General features: G+C 37.5%; 1 protein-coding gene across 2 annotated transcripts in view; it reads left to right on the forward strand.

Moving 5' to 3' along the window:
- The first annotated feature begins 9,872 nt into the window (after positions 1-9,872).
- UCHL3 (ubiquitin carboxyl-terminal esterase L3 (ubiquitin thiolesterase)) overlaps positions 9,873-26,272 on the forward strand; it is a 45,075-nt gene continuing 28,675 nt past the window's right edge. Inside the window, exons 1-6 of one of the 2 annotated variants that reach the window (XM_008580450.1) lie at positions 9,873-9,961; positions 10,319-10,330; positions 18,181-18,309; positions 22,116-22,272; positions 22,627-22,712; positions 24,789-24,836. In XM_008580450.1, the coding sequence (XP_008578672.1) occupies positions 9,917-9,961; positions 10,319-10,330; positions 18,181-18,309; positions 22,116-22,272; positions 22,627-22,712; positions 24,789-24,836 (477 nt within the window). In that variant the 5' untranslated portion in view covers positions 9,873-9,916. Of the gene's footprint in view, positions 9,962-10,107; positions 10,204-10,318; positions 10,331-18,180; positions 18,310-22,115; positions 22,273-22,626; positions 22,713-24,788; positions 24,837-26,272 lie in introns of those variants that run through there. The other variant, XM_008580449.1, reaches the window with a different exon arrangement.

Genomic DNA, 26,272 nt, shown 5'->3' on the forward strand with positions numbered 1-26,272 from the left:
CGACACTTCCGCTTCCTCTTCCTGCCCTTTGCGGCATTGCGCACGCATCGGACGTGGGGAGGGCTGAAAACAAACATCTCCGTGAAACTTTTACCTCTATTCTCCATTCAGCAGTCAGTTTTACGAAGATACTCAGTAATAATGAATATTGTGAGAGGAAAAGGTCAAAGACTTGAAGAAGCCTGGCGAAGGGAGAGACCAATTAACTTTAGGATGCTGTCTACCCCCGTCTTGGGCTGTACACGTGGGCTCTTCCAGTCTGGGGCCCAGGGGATCGTGACTGCGCGAGGGATTGATGCCCGCCAAATTAGAAAGCAGCTGGCCGACCACACCCCCTCCCCAAGGAAGTTTGTCCTGCGAGGGAGGTGCCTGTGAGAGCTATAGTTATATGATGAGCTTTCGTCACTCGTTTACTTCACTGGCCTCGCTGGAGGCCGGGGTTGGGTGGGGTGGGGTGTTGTTTTTTTTAATCCCGGCTGTCACGTCCTACTCCAGTCCTCAACCTGATTACAGCAGTACCTTCCCATCCAGTCTTCCCACTTCTCTCTTATTCGCCTCAAATCCATTCTACGCAGAGTATCCGGAATGATTTTTTCCCCAACTTTTTATTTTGAAAAACTTGATAATATTTTTAGAAAAGTTGCAAAAATACTTGAATGAACACCTGGACATCCGTCATTTAGATTCACCACCTAACATTTTACACATTTGTTTTATCTCTGCCTACATGCATAGTAATGTTACTTTACTCCTAAATACTTGAGCTTGTATTTCCTAAGAACAAGGGCATTGTCCTAAATAACCACAGTACAACTATCACATTCAAGAAATTTAACTTTGATAAAATACTATTGTCTAATAAACAGACCAAATTAAGATTTCCCCAGTTTCGATACTATTCTTTAAAATTACTCCCTACTCCACCCACAACAAGGATCTAGTCTAGGATTGTATTGAATTTAGTGATCATGCCTCTTTAACCTCCTCTAATCTAGAACTGGACTGGTAAATTGTAGGCAGGACTATGTTCACCACTTGGAGGCTCTGGGGGAGAATTCTTTCAAGTTTATTCAGGTTGCTGGCAGAACTCACTTCTGTGAAGTTCCCGTTTTCTTGCTGGCTTTTAGATGGAGATTCTCAGCTTCTAAAGACCATCTGCATTCCTTGGCTTGTGGATCACTTCCTCCATCTTGAAAGCAAGCAATGGCAGGTCATCTCCTGTTAACACTTTGAATCTCTCTGATCATTCCTTCTGCGTCATCTCTCCTATGCCTTCTTTTGCCACATCTCTCAGACTCCAGCCTGAGAACCAGCCTAAGAAAGTTCTCTGTTTTTAGGGGCTCAAATGATTAGATCAGGAATACCCAAATAATTCAGAATAATTTCCCTTTGTTAAGGTACAAAGGGGTCTTCAAAAAGTCATGGAAAGATTTGTATTATCTTTTAATCCCATTTTCCACAAACTTTTTGAAGTACCCTCATATATAATTTTAATTACATCTCTAAAGTCCCTTCAGAGCAATACCTAAATTAGTGTTCCATTGAATAATCAAACCATGAAAATCTTTGGGGTTGGGGGGCAGGCATTTTTAGAATTCCACTTGCCACAAACACCCGTCATAGGATTGGTGGAGAATTACATTAGTTAATGCATGTAAAGCACCTAAAACTGTGCTTGGCATGTAGCACTCAGAATCTAGGCCAAAAAAAAAAAAAAAAAAAAAAAAAAAAAAAAAAAAAAAAGCCACTGACTCAGGTCATTAGACCTAGTTAAATGTACTAATTAGATTGGAAGCATAGTCCCTGAATGAATCAAGTGATTTCTTTTCTATGCAAAACTGATGAAAAGATAGAACACTACTGTGCACCCAATTTGTCAGTGCATGAGTTTCATTTGTCAGGAAATTTTTTTCCTTAGCTCTTCGCTGCCATCAGATTTATGCTCCGTGGGGGGCGGGGGGGGCGGGGAGGTGAGAGAGGAATGCGCACACACGCACGTACAAATCTTAACATTGTAAAAATGCTTCAAAATGATAAAAGGATATATATATATTTTTTTAAAGTTAATGTGTGTTATTTTTCTGTATTTTTCATGTATTACTTTTAAAACTTATTGTTATTATTATTAGACATGAGTGGCCCTTTCCAAAAATCTATTGATCTAATTTGGGGAGAGAAAATGTCAGTAGTGTTTAGGCCAACCTCTGCCAGTTGTTATTCTTATTCTTTTCTCTTCACAGCAAGCAACACATGTGGTAAGCCGTTTATTTTTAAGGCGTCCATCTTACAGAAGATCAGAACTTACTTATGCTTCATACTTAGAAAATACAGATTTTATAAAGAGTCAAGAAAAATGGTAAAACTAAAGATGCATGGGTATAGCTTTTGTTTATTTATATTTATTTTCATCTAATGACATGTAAATGGACATATAAATCAGAAAATATTTCTGGAGCTGTTACAGTAAACCTAGTACTGTTATGTGCATAGGAGAAAGCCCACAGAACTATGGTATGAACTCTGATGTCACGAGGATTACAGTGTAATGGAGAAAGCAAAATGGACACACATAATGCAAATAATACTTAAACTTAAGCATTTATTTTAGGGCTTTTTTGTGCCAAATGATATAAATCCATCTCAAACTAGCTTAAGAAAAATAGCAAAAATTATTGTCTCACAGGGACGGCCTCTTAAGTGTAGGGGTGGAGCCACTGGCAGAGTCAACAGAATAGTGAGATTTAAATAGCAAAAGGGCCCACTCTCTCTTTCTCATTGTAGTCTGGCTTTCTGCTTGTCTGTTGGCTTCATTCTCTTTGGCTTCTCCATATGTTCTTAGGGGAAGAGTACATGCATATAGATATATGCCACCAGCATCTCTGGGATCACAGCCTTATGGCTCATGATCCAAGGGGATCAATTCACAGGTAAGGAGTCTTATTGACCTGCTTGGGTCTTATGCCCACTCTTTGGACCAATATTGGGCCTAGGATGATGCATTATTGTTTTTGCCCCATGTCCCCTGTTGTGTCCATAGGCAGTAGAATTGTGTGCCTAATAGAGTCACTAGTAGCAAGAGGGGTGGGAAGATACACCCTATAGGAGACAGAAGTGAGGATGATGCAACAAAACTTAGATGAAAAGTTGCTGGGAAAGCAAGAACCATAGATGTCCACTAAACGTATTTACTATACTGTATACTATGCTATACTGTACTATCCTATATAAACAGTGGATATAGTAGGCAGAATAATGTCCCCTTCCAAAGATGTTTACTTCCTAGTCCTCAGAATCTATGAATATGTTATACTATGTGGCAAGGGGGAATTAAGGTTGCAGATATCATTAAAGTTGCTAATCATTTAAGCTGACCTAAAAGGAGGAGAGGTTCCTATATTAGCCAGGTGGCCCAGTGTAATCAGAAGGGTCCTTAAATGTGGAGAATGGAGTCAGAGGGGTTAAAGTCAGAGAGAGTGTGTCAGAGTGATACCATGTAAGAAAGACTCTGCTGGCCTTTGCTGGCTTTGAAGATAGAAAGAGGCCAAGAGCCAAGAAACACAGGCAGCCTCTAGAGGCTGGAATAGGAAATAAAATGGATTCTCCCATATAGCTTCCAGAAGGAGCACGGCCCTGCCAGAACCTTGATTTTAGCTCAGCAAGACTCAGTTAGTCTTCTGACCTTCAGACTGTAAGATAAAAGTATGTTGTTTCAAGCCACAAAATTTGTGGTAATTTGTTTAGCAGTGGCAGGAAACTAATACAGTGGAGGATAACAATGACATACTGGGAGCTTTAGAGTCACCTAATCCTAAATCTAAGTCCCTCTTCCACCACTCAGCTCTGTGACTTCAGTAAAGTTAGCCTTTCTGAGCATCAGCTTCCAGATCTGTAAAAATGGGGCTATTAATATTTATCTCACATGGTTTTTATTAAAGGGTAAATGAGATCATGTATGTAAAGCATGTAGGAAAGTTCTTGAATATAGTAAGTGCTGAATAAATACTAGCTGCTATTATCATCATCATGACATTCAGTCCTCCAAAGAAGCCTGTAAGCTATCTTGATCATACATTATCTCCATTTTATATATGAGGAAACTGAAGTTCAAGAATACTGAGCAACATTGTCACCTAGCTAATAGGTAAAACTTCAGTCTGGTTTTAATTTAGTTTGCAATTTAATTTCAGAGAACTCTGGAGAAATTCCAAACCCCCAATGTGCCTACTAAATCTTTCTTAGCTGCTTTCTGCTAATTAAATGTTCTATTTCTATTCCATTCTATTCAAGAATATGAGTGACTCGTGTGTGTGTGTGTGTGTGTGTGTGTGTGTGTGTTGTGCTGGTGGTTGGGGTGGATAGTGGTGCTAATCACTGGGCAATATAAGCAAAAATGCAGAGCCAGGAATGAGCATGATCACTGAGCCTAGAATTATAGAAGTTTTAGAGCTTAAAGCAGGGCTTAAAATTCTTAGCCTTTGGCCAAATCTGGACTACCCTCCTACTTAAAATAAAACAAAGAAAACAAAACAAGCTATATCAGAAACTCTCAAGTAAAAATGCACTTACAAAGGCTTCATATGTTCCAGTTTGTCACAGGTCCCATGTTGCTCTTTCATTTCACCTGGTCAATTCATATTAACCTGAAACCTGCAAGATATAGATTTCAACCTTTACTTACAAAATGAGTCTTAAAAAAATAAAAATAAATAAGAAATAATAAAAAATAATAAAATAAAAAATGAGTCTTGTCTTTAAAAAATGAGACCTAAGTAGGTTAAGCTCCTGGCTTGTGGAAACACAGCTAGGTTGTGGTAGTCATGATTTCTGATCAAGTGGGGAAAATTATTATTCCATAATGAGGAAAATGATGCTAAGTCACTTAAGATCAAAGTAAGGCTTTGATATGTTTTTAAGTTTGGCAAGAAGGCTGTGTTTTAGGATGGTAGTTTGGCAATGCAATACAGGTTCAAGGCAGATGACAGGGTACATATGCATGTAGCAGGAAGACAGCTGGGACATATTCCTATTAAGATAAGTAATGTAAGATAGTGAGTATTCAAGGTGGTATGCAATGAGTGAGTTACAGCTGTACAAAGTGATTGATTCCCATAGCCCTAGGGACAGCTGGGTGGGGACTGAGACTAGAAGGATTCTCTGGGTTGGTCACAACTGTGTTGACAAACTTACCTGATTAAGTCAAGTGTTATACAAATACTAAGTTTCATCAATTCTTAGATGTGCTTTTTTTTTTTTTTTTTTTACATTTAACATCTCAGAACTCATACTGCACATTGCATCAGATGGCTTCTTAAAGTGACCATTAACTGGGCAGCAGTTATGACTCAGTTGTTTTTGAAAGTGCATGCATGAACTTAGTCATAGCTCTTCAACACTTCTTGAGTTATGGGTATTGTTGGCTATTTAGTATGTTTAATATCCATTTAAAATAGCAAAAATTTCCAAGGAATAGAAGCAGCCATGGGAACGGTGGGTTATAAACTTGTAGTGGTGAGGCAAATATGGATTATTGGAGAAATAACCACAATTCCATCCTTTCTTGCAAAGGAACTAAGTAATTTACAATTCCTAAAAAGGTGGGTAGCCTTGAGTAGGTAAAGCAAAAGGGTTGCTTATTTCACTTAAGGTTGGATAAGTCACAAAGTCTCTCAGAATATAAGAAAGAATATGTATAAGGATAAGCACTCTTGTTAAGGCACAAAATATTAATTTGTCAAAAAATGCCCTGCTGTCTTTGAATAGAAACGGCTAAATTTTCAAAGATGTATGATGTACTAGTTGCTGAAAAAAATGAAACTGTGTTTTGACAAGTATGAAATGCTGATAAACCCTGATATCCTATGGCAGCCATCAAAATTATACTGTCAATGCTAAAGGTACTAAAAATAGATGAATTTATATAAATAAGTGGCATGTCACTATGATACTATGCATAAGCCTCCCACTATGTTTTATTAAAACTATAAAATGATATTTAATAAAATCTTCCCCTATGATGATATTGTGCATACTAAAAAGAATGGGATGCACAATACTTGAGTTGATGGTCTATAAAGTTGCCATAAACACTGAATTAGCAAATACTGAACCATTGCTCCAAGAGGAAATACAGGTTAGGTTCCTGTGAGCCTCTGTGAACAACATTTTCATCAGTTGATCAATACATAATGTTGTTTTATATGTGTTTCTGTTTAGTCAGCTTATTTAATATACAAGGAGTCTTCAAAAAGTTCATGGAAAGAATAATATTATCTTTTAATTCCATTTTTCCATGAACTTTAAAAAATACCCCTATATATTGGAGATTCATTAATATTGAACTATGGCCAACAGCACTTAGTCCACTTTGTGCTGATATTTAAAAATACCTTAGACTTGGTAATTTACAAAGAACAGAAATTTACTTCCTCACAGTTCTAGAGTGCTGTGGATTGAATGTTTCCCCAAAGCTCATTAAAGTTTAATCCCCACTGTAACTATTAAGAGGATGGGAAATCCTATTATGGTATTTGAAAGGTGAGGCCTTTTAGAAGTGATTAGATTGGGAGGACTGTACCCTTGTGAATGGATTGATCCATTCATGGAGTAATGGGCGTGGCTCTGATGGCTTTATAAGTAGAGCAAGTGAGAAGATTAGTGTGCACTCTTTCTCTCTCTCAAGCTTTTCATCACATGAGACCCTGTGTCCCTGTGGATAGTCACCACCATTGAAGAAGGCCCTCACCAGATATGTTCCCTAGACTTTGGACATCCTGGCCTCCAAAATTGTAAGAATAAATTTTATTCCTTTATAAATTACCCAGTTTAACGTATTCTGTTATAAGCAACAGAAATGGACTAATACATGGAGGCTGTAAGGTCCAAGATCAAGGTACTGGCATTTGGTGAAGGCCTTCTTGCTATGTCATCCCATGGCTGAAGGTGGAAGGACAGAAGAGGGTGAGAGAGAGCAAGAGGAGCCAAATGTGTCCTTTTATAAGAAATCCACTCCCATAATAATGGCATTAATTCATTCATTCATGAGGATGGTGTCCACATGATCCAAACACCTCCTGTTAGGACCCATCTCCCAACACTACTACACTGGGGATCAAGTTTCTAACACAAGAACTTTGGGGGACACATTCAAACCAAAGCAAGCACTATAACTGAAGGTCTGAACAAAGCTTATCTAACACATATGTTTTCTCTGTAAGGCACATCATAGCCTTCTTGCACTTAGAAACACTAGAAAGCACTTCATCACTACGCGTGGGGGCCATTTTAAACAGTAAAATTGTCAACAAAAAGCACAAAAATAGAGAAAATGAAGCACTAAATAGACCATGAAAAGAACGCTTGTTTCTATTGTGAGAGCTGAAATAAGAAGGCAGACCACTGCTTTGTTCAACTTCAGCTGGGAACTCATATTTTTTGCAATTTTGTGCATGTGTGTGAATGACCACGAAAGTGCTGTATTGATTTGTGAGTTATAAATAAATTTCAGCAAGTAGGCAAATTCAAAATGCAGAATCCATGAATAATAAGAATGGACAGAACTTTGCTCTTTAGTGGAAAACACTTCCAAGTCATATGGCAAAATATGAAGATAAAAGGGTTAAAAAATTGGGGCCAATGATGCCAAATCTTGGGCCTCCTCAGAGACCCATGGATCAAAATCTGCATTTCAGATATCCCAAGTGTTTCTATGCACATTCAAATCTGAGAAGTACTGCCCATGATATCATGGTAAGTACATACATGACAGAGGGTAGAAGTTAAAGATTAGAAGCCAGTTAACATTTGTAAGTTTTTATTGGTCCAAAGGTCTGAGGAATGCTAGGATAACAACCTCTCTAAGGTGAAAGATGAGTTACTGCATCTTGAAATTCCTATTGATAGGAAAGAGACAGGGCACTTGGTGGGCCTCTTTAGCTTTTAGAGACAACATCTACCACACTCGGGAATACAGCTCAAATTCAACATTTATTGGGTGGCATGGAAGACTCCCCATTTGAGTGTGTCCCTGAGCAAGAGTGCTCTGCAGCAAGTCCATGCTGGGATGCACGCTGCCTTGTTATGTGGCCTTAAGTCTCAACAGATGCAGTGGTGCTAGAGTTGTTTATGGTGGATAAGGATGCTGTGTGGAGTCTTAGGCAATCCCTAACAGGATAGTCACAGTGTAGAACCTCAGAGTTCTGGAGCAAGGCCATTCCTCTAACAGCAAGCCATTTGAAAAGCAGCCCCTGAATTGCCACTGGGCCCTAGTAGAGACTGAGAGCCTTGCCATGCAACTCAAGCAATTATGCAACTAAAGCTGCACATCATGAGCTGGACATTGTCAGATTTACCAAGTCACAGTGTTGGGTGGATATAGCAGCAATCCATCAGACAGAGAAAGAGAAAGAGGAACCAAGGGTTGAAAATGTCATTGAGGTGAAAGGACAGTAGCCAGAAGAACATGGCTGGGAGTCTTGGAAGTTCCCCAAGAAAGGCAAGATCAAAATTATAAAATTATCTTTTTCCCACTCTCTACTCTCTCCCTGAATTCCCTGTATTGAGTTTGGAGTAGTAATATGCACTCTATTTCATGTCAAATCTCTGGAGTCATCATTGACCTCTCCTGCTCATCAAAGAGATAACCCCTTCAAATAATATCTGCTGAATCTGTATCTGCATCTCTATTTCCAAGGCTACTGCCCTAATTCTCTCAGCACTTCCCTCTTGCAAAATTTCCACATTATTGAAAAATGGTGTTTCTGCACATCTGATTATATCATTCATTCCTCAAATATTTATTAAGCATCTACTATGTATCAGGCACTGGGTTAGGCCCCAGGGAAACAACGTGAAGAAGGAAAAGGCACTGCTGCTGGCCTCCTGGAGTTTACAGTCTGGTGGAGGAGAGACAAAAAAAATCCTGTTTAAAATTCTTCAATGGTTCCCTGCTGTTTTGAGGATGAAGCCCAGATGTCTTGATAGGGTTGCCCGTGATTATCTCTCCAGCATCACCTCTAACCAGTGTTCATTACTCTCGCAGGCTCCGCAGCCACAATGTACTTTCCCTTCTTCAGAGCACCCTCCTCTCTGCCTGGGTTCAGTCCAGGAATCCACTTTCTCCAAGAAGCCTTCTGGACACGCACTTCCCCCGTTAGCTGCACTTCTCTGTAATTCCAGCACGCCTCATGCTATCACTACCACAAACGAACCATGCTTCATGGTGATTCTCTATTCTCTCGTGCACCCCCTCTACTCTTGAGTGAACTCAGCTTTGTGTTCCCAACACGTAGTACAGTGTCTGGTTCATAGTAGGTACTCGACATTTTTTGTCAAACGGACTGAATAGATATATATAGAAATGCCCCCCCTCCCCCAATAGCACATAAGGCCAATACATCACTTCTGCACCCTGACAAAGGAGCGACAGGGCCATGACTAGAGGGCGTCCTCTGGCCCTGCTGTCTTCTGACGGGTAGCAACCTGGTCCCTCTCTCGCAGAATAGTACTCAGCGACGCGCCCCCTAGCGCCTCCGGCTGACACTGCAAGAATGGGAGGGCGCCGGCAAGCATGCGGTCCCAGACCAGAGCGTGGCGCAAGCGCAGAACGCGAGCGCTCGGCTTGGATAAGGAGAGTCCAAGCGTGAGGGGGGCGGGCTGTGGATTCAGATTCTGTTTTTCTTGCTAAATCGAGAAGTAGCCCTATTTTTTTTCCCTTCGACTGTATCTTAATTGAAACTATAAGAAAAAGTGTGGCTCTGCAGGGACCTATAAAGGGGATAGGGGGTTGTTAAGCTCTACTCTGTCCTTCGGCTCCCCTCTTGCGGGGCGGTGGGTTGGAAGGTCCCAGGTCAAGGCGCGCGGGGGCGGAAGCGGCGGCGGCGGCGGACGTCAGAGCCGAGAGGGGCAGGGCAGAGCGGCCATGGAGGGTCGGCATCGCTGGCTGCCACTGGAGGCCAATCCTGAGGTGAGCGCGGCTCGGGTTCGCTCCTGGGGCCGCGGCCAGGGACGGAGGGATTCGGGCTGCCGCAGCTGGACCGCGGCGGTTTGGTTCTAAATCGTGTTCTGTGTTTGGTTTTCAGGTCACCCCAGGTCAAGGCGCGGGGGGGCGGAAGCGGCGGCGGCGGCGGACGTCAGAGCCGAGAGGGGCAGGGCAGAGCGGCCATGGAGGGTCGGCATCGCTGGCTGCCACTGGAGGCCAATCCTGAGGTGAGCGCGGCTCGGGTTCGCTCCTGGGGCCGCGGCCAGGGACGGAGGGATTCGGGCTGCCGCAGCTGGACCGCGGCGGTTTGGTTCTAAATCGTGTTCTGTGTTTGGTTTTCAGGTCACCAACCAGGTGAGTGAGGTGTCTGTCGCTGCGGACCCCGGAGTCTTTTCTGCCTTCGTGGTCAGCTTTTTCACGTCTACGCTCCTACGGATTCCGGGATTTAATTCCTTGAGGGTCTCTCTTGTTCTGCTTCAGGCGGCACCTCCCCTTTCACGGCTGTCTCTCTGCCACCTGGCTCCTGGTGATGCTCCTAGCTGCCTCAGCCCCTTTCCTGGTCTCCATCCCGGGTCATCACGTTTCCTGGGGCCTCCGGTCTGAGGTTTGAGGGACTTTCATCCCGTATTCCTATTTCTTTTCCCTCCTCGTTTTGCCTCCGACTAGTGCCGATTCCATGATTTTTCCCACCCTGTACCTTCTGGGTGACTAATTTGCCGACACTTGTGACTCCAAGCTTTGTTAACTCGCCCACCCCGTCCTTGTAATTTCATACACCTCCTGCACTATGAAATCATCTTCCAGTCATCTTCTCTTGCCCCATCAAGTTACTTCTCCCCGCCACGCCCCCTTTCTCTTCCAGTCTTTTAAAACTGGAAATTTAGTTGCTTTCATACCATAGAAAGCTCAGCTTAATAGTTTCCACTCTATTCTTTGCCACCTACGACCCTTAAACTTCGCTTTGGGTATTGGAAGTTGGGGTTTGGGGAGGGAAGAGGGAACATCTCCCAGCTACTTGATTTAAAGAACAGTGGGTGTTATCGGGTATAAACTTTTGATTTGCTGAGGTGTATCTCGTCTTATCCTGTTTTTTCATTCTCAACAGCTCGTTACTGCTCTCTTGGTTTATCGTATGAAATTACCCCCCCGTCCCCCCATGGTCCTTGTCATTAACAAGGAGTATTCATTATGTACTTAAATTGTTGTTTGGTTTTCAAAGCTTATAGCAAGTTCCTTATATTAAGTAGGTAGTTAGGCTTTATCTTGATTAAGCTGTAAACCCCTTTACCTTCTTGTTCAGGTTTATTATATGCTTTTGAAATGACTGTTATTCCCCTGACTTTTTAGTAATCTAGAAATATACAAAGCTTAAAACCCAGAATGTATCTTTTATATTATTCTTATGGTGACTTTTCCAATGGATGTTAATTTTCTTTTGTTTTCCGGCCTTCCAAATCTGGTGTTCATTTTTTCCCTAACACATATTTGTCCCCTTTGTACAGAGAAAAATCTTAAGGCTGAAGAAATCAGTATTTGCAATTTCCGATTTAGTGCTGTAGGAAAGAAGCATATTTCTTTCAGACCTAAACCAAACTATTTTTACACCTTTGTCAAAAATCAATTTACCAAATACCTGGATTCTTTTTTGTTCCATTGATCTATGTGTTTGTCCTTTCACTGGTACTACACCATTTTGATTACCGTCGTTTTATAGAAAGACCTCACATCAAATAGTATGAATCCTCCAACTGTGTTCTTTTTCAAAATTGTTTATTTCTTTCTAGTTACTTTGCCTTTTCATATAAATTTTAGAATCAGCGTATCTGTCTCTACAAAAAGCCATGCTATGATTTTGGTAGGGAATGTGTTAAATCTATGGATGTATTTTGAGAAAAATTAACTTAACAATACTGAGTGTTGTAATTCATGAAGGCGTACATTTCATCATTTAGTTAGGTCTTTGATTTCTTTCATCAGTGTTTTGTAGTTTCAGCATGTTTATCTGGAAGATATTTTGTTAGATTTATTGTACTTATTTTGTTTCAGCATTTATATCTTGGATATTTTGCTAGGTATTTAATGATTTTTGGTGCTGTAGTAAATGGTACTGTTTTAAAATTTCAATTTCTAGTTGTCTATTGCTATGAATAGAAATATAACTGATTTTTAATAGTTGACTTTGTATCCTGCTGCCTTCCTAAATTTACTTACCAGTCCTACTTCCTGTTTTCTGTAGATGCTTTGTAATTTTCTATATAGACAATTATGTTTTCTGTGACTGTTTTGTTTCTTTCTTTTCTGTGTGCCTTTATTTCTTTTTCTTGCCCTCTTTCACTAGTTCGGGCCTTTAATACAATGTTGAATAGTATGGAGAGAGGGACATCTCGTGTTGTTCCCCATCTTAGGGGGAAAACATTTGATCTTTCACCATAGAGTATGTTAGCTATAGGCTTTCAGTAGATGCTATTTCGTTAGGCTAAGGAAGTTTCCTTTCTTTTCTAGTTTGCTGAGAGGTTTTATTATGAATGTGTTGAATTTTCTAAAATGATTTTTCTGCATCTCTTGAGATGATCGTTTAAGGAAGAAACAATACCAATTCTACATAAACATAAAAGAAGGGAGACAATTCCCAACTCATTTTATGGCCAGCGTTACCCTGACGTGAAAACCAGACAAGCCAAGAAAAACTGCAGGCCAATTCCTCATGAATGTGGATGTAAAAATCCTCAACAAAATATGAGCAAATTGAAAAAATGTAAAAAGGGTGATAAATCCTGACCAAGAGCAGTTTATCCTGGTATTGCAAAGATGGCTTACCATTCAAAAGTCAATGTAATTAGCCATATCAATAGACTAAAAAACAAAACTGTTTTTAGGTGATAATTATTGTTTTAATGAGATATAAGCTTGTATAACTGGAAACATATTCTGTGATTCAGCTGCTATTGGAACTTGTTCCTAGGTGATCTTTATAAACTATAAAACACATTCACTCATTCACATTAATTAAATGATATTTTGGGCATACCTTTCATAATACCACTTGTTTGAACAGTAGTTGGTTATTCTTTGGTGATTAAAATATTCATGGTTTTCTGCATTTCAGTCAAGTGGGAAAACAGTAAACAAGTAAGCACACACATCATTAGTGATTGTTTTAAATGCAATGAAAAAAATTAACAGGGTGCTGTGATTGAGACCATTGGGGAAAACTTAATAGGTTGGTTAGAGTGACAGGAGACATTTGTGAGGTGACATAAGCAAAGGAAAGATGTTTTTTAGTCTATGATTGTACACTGTGTGTGGCATGCTTTATTTTAAATTTATTTATTATAGGAATAATATTTTTTTTAGTGGGAGAATGAGCAAGTATCTAAGAAGTTGTTGATTTTAACCAAAATTTTTGTGGTTGTTTCTTTGTTCTCTGTGAGTTAAAGGCAAAACCCAGAATAGAAAATGAATAGAAATTTAATTAACTGACTTAGAATTTAAAGAATTAATAAACCCCAACAACAAAATCCATCCCTACCCTCTCATTAACTCAACCTAATAGAATCATAGGACTTTTACTTGATCTTGATCTCACTCTGTTACCATCTGGTAATTGCATGTGTTATTAAATCTAAGTTTGAGCAAATATTGTTTTATGTCCTAATGATGCCTAGTGTGTAAGAATGGCCAACCAATTTCTACTATAAGAAGATCAGTATTAATTGTTAGACATTAGCTAGTAAGGATATTTTGTCATGCTACAGGTAGGACTTAGAGTAATAGAAATATCCTTAATTGTGATTTTATTGAGGAGGCAAAATATTTTCTAGCATAATGTCCAAAGGTAAATAAATTTACTTTAACATAACTATTCTATTTAGCCTAAATGCTTAGAGTTAGAAAAGCAATTAGAGGTCATATGCTGGATTATTGCCATAAACATACATTACTGTGTTGTCCTCTAGCTACTGCATTGTCTGTTTCCCTTGTAAACTTTCCATGAAGAAAGAATTGTCCATAGCTACTGTCGCTACTACCTCATCTCCTATTCTCTTCTGTGTTCACTCCTATCTAGCTTGTTTATATCCCATCCATTTTATAATAACTACTTTTGTCAGATTTACTAATGATTGCTGCTTTGCCAGATCCAGAGGTCACTTTTCTGTCACTGTATTTTTTGGCCTGTCAGCAGCATTTGGTAGATCAGCCATCCTTCTTGAAACATTATCTTTTCTTGGCTTCTGTGATAATCCTGGTTTTCCTCCTATTCCCCTGACTACTTTTTAGATTTTTCTTTGCTAGATCATCTTCCTTCCAATTTCTAAGGGCTCCTTAGAGTTTTTTCCTAAACTGCTAATCTTTTCTATGTGCATTCTCTCTCTAGTGATGTTGTTTGTTGTGTACCTTTAATACCATCACTAGTCACATAGTTGACCCCAAGTTCCTCTAACCTCTCACTTCACCAAATTAGAAAATTGTACATTCAACTATCTCTTTGATATCTGCATCTGCATGTCTTATAGATACCTCAAACTTAACATGGCCAGAAAAGAAATCTTGGTTTACATCATCCCACAATCTCCCCAAATCCATTTGTTTCCCAGTCTCCCATGCACACTGCTATCTATCCAATGTTCAAGTCAGTGTCATTGATTCTTCTCCCTGACTGTGTAGTTTTGAAGAGGCTGTAGCTTATTGATTTGATTTCCTAGGTTAGAATGTCTGCTCTGCCATCTACCAGCTCTGAGACCATGGGCAGTTACCTACTCTCTTTGTACCTCAGTTTGTTGATTTCTTATAACCTCTCCTAATCTTGTTAAGATTGTTGTGAGCATTCAATAACATGTAAAGTATGTAGAATGATGTATGAAACAAAGCATCACTCCATGAATGCTTGCTAGTTTTTTTTTTTTTTTTTTTAAAGATGACCGGTAAGGGGATCTTAACCCTTGACTTGGTGTTGTCAGCACCACGCCCAGCCAGTGAACGAACCGGCCATCCCTATATGGGATCCGAACCCGTGGCCTTGGTGTTATCAGCACCGCACTCTCCCGAGTGAGCCACTGGGCCGGCCCATGCTTGCTAGTTTTTAATATAACCCGTGGCCTTGGTGTTATCAGCACCGCACTCTCCCGAGTGAGCCACCGGGCCGGCCCATGCTTGCTAGTTTTTAATATATTTTTTTTACCCTCTTGCAGACTCTTCTTTCAAAATTTATCCCATGTCTGGCAATTTTCTCCATTTCTAATACCACCACCCAAGCCACCGTCATCCTAACTTGGACAATTGAAGCTGCCTCCTAACTAGTTTTTCTGCTTTACCATTTGCCTCCTTAAAATTTATTCTCCATTGTATTATTCTATTTGTGTTGCTATAACAGAAATACTGGGTAATTTATAAAGAACAGAGGTTTATTTGGCTTATGATTCTGGGACAGCTGCATCTGGCATGGGCCTGAGGCTGCTTCTACTCATGGCGGGAATCAGCAGGCAGCTGGTGGATACAAGCAGATAACATGGCAAGAGGAAGCAAGAGAGAGAGATGGGGGAGGTGCCAGGGTCTTTTAAACAACCAGCTCTCTCGGGAACTAATAGAGTGAGAACTCACTCATTAATCCCCCCACCTAGGGATAGAATTAATCCATTCATGAAGGATCTGCCCCCATGACTCAGTCAGTTTCCAACACTGCCACATTGCGAATCAAATTTCTGCATGAGTTTTGGGGGGACAACTCTTCCAACTCTATTATCCGTATATACCCAAAGTGGTCTTATAAAAATGCAAATCACATCTTGTGACTCCTTGCTTAAAATACTCTAATGGTCTTCCACTGTTTGTCCTTAGAATACAATTCAGACTTGCTGTGGCTGGATGAGGAGGTACTGCCCAACTCTGTCCCATTCATGCTGTGCTGCAGTCTTCAAATGTCAGCCCATCCCTGCTTCAGAGACATTGCACTTGTTATCCTTTGCTTGAATCATTGTACTCAAGGTTGTTTCATGGCTGATTCTTTTTTGTTTGTGGCTCAACTTCAGATCACTTCCTCAGTGAGTCTTTTCTTGACTACACATCTAAAGTATCCCCTCCAAGTCTGTACTGTCCTGTCTTGTTTTATTTTCTTTATAAAACTTACCACCTTGTGAAATTATCTTGTTTCTTATATGTTTACTTGTTTATCATGTGTATCTTACCTCTAGAATGTAAGTTTTGTGAGAGCAGTGACAAATCTTAAGTACCAAGAATGGTGCCTGGCCCTTGGGCTCCCAATAAATAGTTATTGAATGGAAAAATGAATAGATCTTATGAATATAAAGGTGCTTTCCTGTTCCAGAAAATCTTTCCCCAAATTATCCTTAATGTGGTCATGAATCCTTTGCCTGAATATTATTATTTTTTTTCCTTTTTGTCTTTCGTACTGACTGGTAACGGGATCGCAACCCTCGGTGTTGCACCCACACCGCACTCAGCCAGTGAGCGGGAACCAGTCTCCACATGGGATCTGAACTCTCTAGTGCGCCACCAGGCTGGCCCCTTTGCCTGAATATTTTAATGAGCAATATTCTATCTCGTAAGGTGGTTTAATTTTTTATTATAATGCCGAGAATAATATATAATATAATTAGAAGAATTATATTTCTTTTTATTAAACCAAAATCTTCTTTTCCGTAACTTCCTCCAAGTTTTCGTCCATCCTCCCATTGAAACCATACAGAGTAAATTTAATTGCTCTTCCATGATATTACTAAAAATATCTGGGGACAGGGATCATGACAATTTAATTCTTCTATGAACATGCCCAGATTCTCCAGCTATAATGTCTTCGAAAACCTTATCATTCCTGGTCACTTTCCTTTGGATTCTATTCCCTTTGTCATTGGCCTTCATAAAATATCCCTCCCAGAGCTGGTATCATAATCCATGTTGAATAATCTATTTTGAGTACAGTGGCTATTACTACATTATCTTGAATGAACCTTCTTTTAAAGCAGACTAGCATTGCATCACCTTTGTTGACAATTTTGTAGTTAGTACATATTGAGCCTGCAGTGAAGTCAACCCCCTTTGTTCTTAATCCCCACATAGAACGTTTTTAGTGTTTCCGCATTCTGTACTTAAATAATCTCATTTTTGTTTTATGTTTTACTCAATTTCCATTAAATTTCATTATTACTAGTTTTCAAACTGCCATTTTCTCATTTAACTATTAGTTATTCTCCTAGTTCTTCAACTAGCAGTTACTACTCATGTACTCTTACTGGTAGTAATATCAAACAATTACTAGACAAATATAACTTATGTCATAATTCACATAATTAATAAATTAGTAACAAGGCAGAATCTCTTGTTGCCCTGAGCAGCTAATTAAAGACCACCGGAAGTGGCACCGTACTCATTATTTTTTCTTTTTTCTCTATGTCATAGGTTAAAGTCTGACATTTTATTTGAAATGAAATTATGAGTTTTAAAAAACCAGTAATCTGTTACATTTCTTTTGCCAGATATGAGAGGCAATGAAGTTGAGAGTAGGTTTCATTGTATACTAGAGGTCAGGAAGCCAGTGGTTTACTTGCAATATCAAGCATTTTCTTGTGTTTACACAGGTAATTTGGATTTTTTTGGCTCTTTGTCCATTGATATAATTCTTAGCTATGTATCTTTCTTTAAACCTCAGACATTATTTTTGGTAAGTAGGATAAACTGTGTTGGTCTTTCACTAAATTAATAATTTACTGGAACTTTGGTGTATCTTCTTAAAAAGCAAGTGCTAGAAATGAATTCAACATATCAACCAAACCAACTTGTACGTATTTGGTAAAGTTCTGGCTTACATTCAGTCTCAAAGTAATAGACTTGAAAAAGGAATTTTGCTTTTTATGTTTTGAATTTTAAGTGTTTGTTATGTGGTATAAATAAGTTGCTATCTCTTCCCACCCTGTTCATGGAAAAGTTGCTTTAATGTATTCTTTTTTCCCCACCTTTATTAAGGTATAATTGACAAATAAAAATTGCATATATTTATGGTGTACAATGTGATGTTTTGATATATGCTGCTTTCTGCATTATTATTGAACATCAGTAATAATTTGTATTACATTTCCTTATATGCATTAGGTACATAGTATATACTTGTTGATTATTTCAATGTTAACATTCTACTGGTATTTCTTTTACCAGTTAACATTCTACTCTTTTTTTTTTTTTAATTTTACTAGTTTCTCCAACAATTAGGTCTACATCCTAACTGGCAATTTGTTGATGTATATGGAGTGGATCCTGAACTCCTTAGCATGGTACCAAGACCAGTGTGTGCAGTCTTACTTCTCTTCCCTATTACAGAAAAGGTAATATAAAGTAGTTTTCATTATTGAATTAAAAATAGAATTTTTAAGAACAAATGGTCCTCCTCTTGCATAAAATCAGGCAGTCCAGACAGTGAGGAAATCTTAAAAATGTTTTATTAAAGAGACGATATTTAGATTTGATTTATAAATTGACAATAAAGCTCTGGGTTAGTCTTTTAAGCTTGGGTATTTTTTTTTTTTTAATAAAATATTAGTTTGCTTCAACTGTGTTATGATGTAACATTTAATCACATTTTGATGTATGTACTCTAGAAATTTAAGCAGTAGAATGATCCTAAATCTGTATTAGAAAATATATGAATAAAGAATATTCATTCAATATTATCTCAATATAAAAAATACACAAATTTTTTTCTATATGTAAAAAGAAATCTCCTTTGCTTATTTTAAAGGAGATAGGGGAAGCTGATGACATGGGTTACATTATTTTCAAAATAAACTTGATTTGGGTGGGAATCACTAAGCTTAAATACTGTTAATTGGCTTTGTTAGGATGTTTTGGAAATTATAAATAGTTATTCCTAGATCTCAGTATTTAAATTCAAATCTCCATATTTCAATTCTTCTAGAATGCTGTCGTGCTCGTGTGTGTGTGTGTGTGTGTGTGTGTGTGTGTGTGTGTGTGTGTGTGTAGTAGAGCTAGAACTTTTAAGTACATTTAAAAATAGCTGGTGAGTCTATATATTTCTGATTTTTATTTTTAAACTTAGAAATAATAGGATGAACAGTAGTTGTAAAAAATGAGGAAATGTTTGGGAAAATGTGAGAGAAATGAGGTGTTGATGATTTGACATATACATGCTTAGGTCATCCTATTCTTCAGAAATAAATGGAGCCAAATCTCACAGAAATTAAGAATTAGGCTTTGCTCAGTCCTACATATTCTTCATCATTTTTTTTTTTGCCATAACTAAATAGCCTCAGTTTGAGATTAAATAAATAATATTGAAATTTTTCTCTCTTATACTTAAGGTTGTACAAAACAAATTATTTAATAAAAGAAATGGTATTTTTTCACATTTTGTATTCATAATATTGATAGGAATTTAAGTTAGAAAGTTTTTGTGATTATCCAGTGTTAACCAAACCTTTGTTTTTAGTGGTGAGATTGTGATTATTCTGAAATTTGTAGAAGAAAGAGCAGTAAAGAATTGAAAAAAAATCAATTGCTTAAAGCTTATGCTTTCTTAGCTGATGTGATACAAATATGAGTTCATGGTTTGAATTAGAAATTTCCCAAACCATCGGTTTTTATGATTTCCTTTTTTTTTTTTTGTACAGAATAAATTGGATTTGATCTCCTTCATTTAGTGGGTCAGTATTAAAAAAACCATGTTATTATCAATAGGAGCTCTTCATTTAATGGATCAGGAGAACTGAAGATCATTAGAACTTGTGCTTATCGGGCCGGCCCGTGGCTCACTCGGGAGAGTGCGGTGCTGATAACACCAAGGCCACGGGTTCGGATCCCATACCCATTCGGATGGCCGGTTTGCTCACTGGGTGAGCGTGGTGCTAACAGCACCAAGCTAAGGGTTAAGATCCCCTTACCGGTCATCTTTAAAAAAAAAAAAAAAGAACTTGTGCTTATTGCTAGGAAGAACACAATTCTGAAGTATGTATGTAAGTAAGTATAGATACTTTACATACATACTTTAAAATTGTGTTCTTGTAAGTATCCATACTTACAGAAAGAATATAAGTGACATCTGCCACTTTTTGATGACTCTTAAGCAGTTTGGTAGATTCCTGTTTCATACATATTAGTATTACATATGACATAAATGTCATATGAATATCATAAGTGACAAATGAGTATTACATAATCATTCAGAGGATATTTCGTACATGTTTTAGGAGATACAAAGTGTTTCAGTCTTCCATGTTCTAATTTAGAAATTGAATACATAGCTGGGAATGACTTAACAAAACTACTAGCAAGGGAACTATCATGGATACCTCATTACTCTTTAAGTAAAGCCAATGATGGTGTTTTGAATGTGTTCTTTATAATAGTGCTTACCAGCCAGTGAATCATAGATAAAGATACTATAAATGTATTTCTTTTTGATATTTATGTCTCTTTACTTTATGTTTTTTGCTTTGATCTGCCATATTTACTTTTTTCCTCTACTTGCTTTGTAGCATTTTAGGATTTTTTTCTAAACATTAAATCTTGAGAAGTTAACAAATCTTATTTGCTTTGTCAACAAGAACGTTAATATTAAACAACAAACTAAACCATAGAACTGTATAAACATTTCAGCATAAGACCTTCGTATACTGAGCCTTTCAATGGTTTTTATCAGTGGAACTTATATGAATGAATTAATGTTGGTTTATATTGCAAATGTTACTTAAAATTTTGATTTAGAAGCACATTCATACAATTCATTTTTTTTTTTTTTTGTCTTTTGTCTTTTTCCATGTCCGGCAACGGATCGCAACCCTCAGTGTTGCCCCCGTACCGGACCGGGGACCGGCAACGGGATTGCAACCCTCGGTGTTGCCCCCGCGCCTCACTCAGCCAGTGAGCGGGAACCAGTCTGTATGTGGGATCCGAACCCTCGGGCGGGAGCGCCACCGCGCTTCCCAAGCGGCGCACCTATCCAGTGCGCCACCGGGTCGGCCCCATACAATTCATTTTTTAAATTGTAGATATATTTGTTGTTAGAAGCAGTTTCTTAATTCTTGGTTTTCTGTAGAAATCATTTGTTTTCTTTATTGCAGGGATCAGCAAATTTTTCTGTAAAGGGCCAGATAGTAAATATTTTTGGCTTTGCAGCCCTTAGAGTCTCTGTTGAAAACAGATATAGACAATACATAATTAAAATTTTACTTATAAAAACAGGCAGTGGGCTAGATTTGGCCCTGTGGGCTGTAGTTTGCTGATCCCCACTGTGCTGGAATCTGAAAATTATAAAACAAAATAAACCATGAAATCATCTTTCTCTTCTCTCCCCCCCCCACCCCGCTTCTCCCCACTTTTTAACCTCTTTATTATTTTTAACCCCTTTTTACAATCAGGAAACTGACACCTTAAGTAATTTGCTGGAAGTCATGCAACTAATGAATCAGCCAGGTTGTGCGCCCAGGCAGTCAACTGTAGAGCCCATACTTTTGATATTCATTATTATACTATATTGCTTTTATAACCAGTTACTATAGATAATGGTGAATATTGGTTGTGAATATTCTACAGTTATAAATTTTGTGTGGATTTTATTTATATAATAGGATTTTCAAAAAGGAAAAGTATTTTTGCACTAATAGTACAATAATATAAAACTCAGATTGACAGTTCTCTGGTAAAATCTAGGCCCAAAATTAACCTCTGTTGAATTTTTGCATATCCTTTCAGACTTTTCAATGCATATATAAAGTAAATATTTTAAAAACATAAATGGAAATCATAATAATGTATACTGACCTATAACCATTCTATAATCTTGGACAGATTTCTAAGTCAGAATATAAATTTCTACTTCATTCTTCTTAAAATGCCTTATCATATTCTATTAATATGTGCCATAATATGTGCCCTTTAGCATATTTGTACAAATGTATACTTTTAATAGTAGCATGTGAGAATACCTTTTCACCAATACCCTTACCATCACTGAGGACTACTATTCTTTTTTCCATCTTTTGTCTGGTAGGTGATAAATTGATTCTTTTACTTTAAACCTTTCCTTTTGTAAAAAATGTTTTGTCATTTGTATTTTTTTTTACCTAATGTTATTTTCCACATGTAGACTGTTGACTTTTTTTTTTCCCCCCAATAGTATGAAGTATTCAGAACAGAGGAAGAGGAAAAAATAAAATCTCAGGGACAGGATGTTACATCATCAGTATATTTCATGAAGCAGACAATCAGCAATGCCTGTGGAACAATTGGACTGATTCATGCTATTGCAAACAATAAAGATAAGATGCACTTTGGTAAATTTTCATTACTGCTATTTTTGCGCCTTAAGATGTAATGTGATTTCACTGAGCAGTGGGTGGTGCTCTAATTCTTTCAAACTGAAATAAAGCATTCCCCCCCTTCTTTTGTAATGAGAACGTATGTACTGTTAGAAGAAATATTAATCCTTCCCATTCTTTTATATTAGTGATAAACAGAGGTTTAACAAATAGCTTAAAGCTTATCATTTATCCCAAGATTCTTGTATTCTTAACTTACCAATGAAAAGATTTTATCTGTCATTTAACTAGCATGCTTCTAGTATTTTCATATATCTGTTTCTTTGTGATATCAAGCCTTTTCAATATTATCTTCTTTGATATTTTCAGAATCTGGATCAACCTTGAAAAAATTCCTGGAGGAGTCAGTGTCAATGAGCCCTGAAGAACGAGCCAGATACCTGGAGAACTATGACGTCGGTACCTTCTTTCTGTCTTGATTTCATATGTGGGCAAAATTTTGTGGGTTTGTAGATTCTGTTTGGGGTTTGTTTTGAAACTATAGTTTTGAGCAATTATGGATTTGATTGTGTCCCTTAAGAAAAGCCTTTTGTATATTTTGGGTAACTTTATCTGAAATATCCACAAATGTTGGTAAATTGCTACTTTTACATCCAGAGTTGAATGAGCCAATAAAAGCAGTTTGATTTACAAATTAATAAAATATCTTATGATTGACTATTCCTTACCATTTCTTTCCTATCATAAATGTATTCCTGGCAATACCCTGTATGTCTTTCATTGGGAATTTGAAACAGGCTGAAGATGAAAGGAAAAAGCAAAGGTTTAAAGGCAGATATTAGATTATATTCTAACTATTTGGTTAGTGTAACAGCCAGGCCATGTATAGTTTTAAATGATTGTACCACTTCTTAGAACTGTTTTAAAATAGTTTTTAAATTTTATTATTTTTGACATCAATTTTTTACTTCAATGCTTTTTATTTTTTAATAACATTATTAAGCAGGTTGCAAGTTCTTTAAAATTAGAAGCAGTATGGTATACGAATTATTTAGCTAGAACAATGCCTTGTGCAGAGTTTGTGTCCAATAATTTAATTGATTTTTTCATGTTGTTTAGTGTTACAATATACTTTGATTATTTTTTAATTGATTTTTTTTTTTTTTTTTTTTTGGTGACTAGCCCGTGTGGGTATCTAAACCTGTGACATTGGTGTTATAACACCGTGCTCTAACCAGCTGAGCTAACTGGTCAGCTCTTAAATTGTTTTTTTCTTTCAAAAAACCTGGAGATTTCATAAAACGTCTTTATTTTACATAAAAGTAAAACAAATAGGGCCGAGCCCGTGGCGCACTCGGGAGAGTGCGGCGCTGGGAGCGCAGCAGCGCTCCCGCCGCGGGTTCGGATCCTATATAGGGATGACCGGTGCACTCACAGTGCTCACTGGCTGAGCGCGGTGCGGCCGGTCTCAAAAAAGGACAAAAAAAATAAAAAATAAAAATAAAACAAATAACATGAAGGTCACTAGTAATCCCACCAATGAGATGTAGCTACCATTAATATTTTTTATAGGTAGTATATACACAATTTTTTACAATAGAAGTTTGATCACACTGTAATACTGTTTTATAACTTGCTTTTTTCATTTATCACAAATGTATTACATACCAGTAAGTATATATTTGACATTATCATTTAATGGGTGCATAGCTTTCCATTTTATCGTATTTTATTTAACCCATAAATTATCATTTGAAATTTTATAGTTTTCTCTCTTTTACACTATTTTAAAAAATACTTTAAGGTATATCGTTTTAGCTAAATCTTTGCAGATATCCTTAATTATATATAATTATGTGCAATTATATGTAAATATATAAACTCCTAGAAGAGAAATTGCCAGATCAAACAGTTTGCATGTTTTTAAGGCTTTGATACTTATTGCTGATTTGCTATTTATAAAGGTTGTACTTTCACCCATAATTTACTGTTGTGCTCATTTTTTTCCATCTTTGCTAATAGTGGGTATTATAAAAACATTTTTTTTAAGTTCAGGAAACCAAATTCTATAGCTTCTGATAAATGCATGCATTTTGCTCTACATTTCTAAATTGCCAACTGAAACTGCATGATTATGCACAAATACAGCCTGAGCTGCAGAGGAGCATGGAACCTGGAGACAGATGAGATAAGCTTCTTCAGTCTCTATCTGTGAGATGCTCACTAGTGTTAAGTGTTAGTTCTAACAATTACGTTAAATGACCCTTACTTACACACAGAAATTATAAATAATCGGATATTCAATTTTCTAAGACTTCAGAGATTTGTGGGTTAGAAAGTACAGCAATTCATTTGGTTACCCAGATATCTATCATTCTTTAATATCTAGTATTGAAGTGTTATTAAATTTCCTCTGATTTGTTGTTTCTTCACAAGACTGTATGTATTAAAATTTAGCTTTGTTGTTGTTTTCATTTAAAAAGTTGGGTATAGTCATTTCTTCTTATGAATACCTTGTATTCTTATTACAGGCTATTCGAGTTACTCATGAGACCAGTGCCCATGAAGGTCAGACTGAGGTATTTTATATTTTTTCAAACTTTTTCTTGCTATATATAAATTTAACCATAGTGTTACTGTAGGACGTATAGTTTTAGAAGATTGCTTGGCCTTTCTTTTCCTTTGAGGGAATTTGCTTATGTGAAAGCAGTCATAAGGTAGCACAAGAACATGTTTTGACAAGTTGATATCTGCCATCTCAGTTCATCTAATCATTTAGACAGATTGCAGGTTGTGTGCTGTTTGCTTTAGCCAACAGGTGGCCTTTGTCTTCCCTATCGGCTCCCTTTGACTTCTAAGTATTTTGAGAAAAATACTTGCATTATTATACAGTTAAATAGCCTGTATGATCTTCAAGAGTCTTTATCATGCCCAGCTTCCAGCAAGAAAAAAAAAAAACACATCGTTCTCTTTGCTCAATAAATCTGTTCTGGGGCAGTGTGATGATCTTTACCATTTCTACTGTGTTAGCTAGTTCCACTAGGTTGCTTCTCTCCTCTTCTTGCCTCTTTTTTTATTTTATTGTTTTCTCTCATTCCCATCTTCCATTTCTTCCTTTTATCCTACTTTCTTTTCTTCCCTCCAACTCTCACTCTATCACTCTTGGGGGAAGTTTGTCAGACAGACAGTTAAAATGAATAGAGTTTAATTAAAGCTGTTTGGTGTGCTTATAGCACATTTAAGTGTTAATGCCAGAGAATTATAGATTTTCTTCTTTCTTTTCCCATTAGTGACCACACTTTTTTGCATATGACATTGCCTTTACACTTTAAAAATACTAGAAAAAATACCTGATTTAAGAATATTGGTTTTAAATATTCACAGTATCTTCAAAAACATTTTTTTAAGGAGAAAATGGTTTGATACTGTTATCTAACTGTAATTATTCTTAGATTCAAATGGATAGCTGTGAATGTTTATACTAAAACTGTTTAGGAATTGAAACATTAATTACATCATATCTTGGTTGCTCTCAGGTGCTGCTTTCAAAGGTGTGGACTATTGTTTTTGACTAAGTTTATACATATAAAAGTGCCATTTCTAAATGTCTTTAACACCTGATTAGAAATTAATGAACTGTTTTTTGTATTGCTTTATATGATCCTGAGCATGTTCTTAATGTCCACAATGCTTTGCTTTTTTATTTGCAAATTTACAGTGTTAAAATTAGTGGTGACTGGGCCGGCGCGGTGGCGCACTGCTACAGTGCGCCGCTTGAGAGCGCGGTGGCGCTCCCGCCGAGGGTTCGGATCCCACATACAGACCAGCCGCTCACTGGCTGAGCGAGGTGCGGGTGCAACACCGAGGGTTGCGATCCCATTGCCGGTCCCGGTCCGGTACAGGCGCGACACTGAGGGTTGCGATCCATTGCCGGCCATGAAAAAAGACAAAAAGGAAAAAAAATTTTAAAAAAATAAAATCAGTGGTGACGAGGATCAGCATAAGATTGTTGTAA

This window comes from Galeopterus variegatus, unplaced genomic scaffold (genome assembly GCF_000696425.1).
Source record: "Galeopterus variegatus unplaced genomic scaffold, G_variegatus-3.0.2 Scaffold2101, whole genome shotgun sequence".
In the NCBI taxonomy this organism is placed as follows: domain Eukaryota; kingdom Metazoa; phylum Chordata; class Mammalia; order Dermoptera; family Cynocephalidae; genus Galeopterus; species Galeopterus variegatus.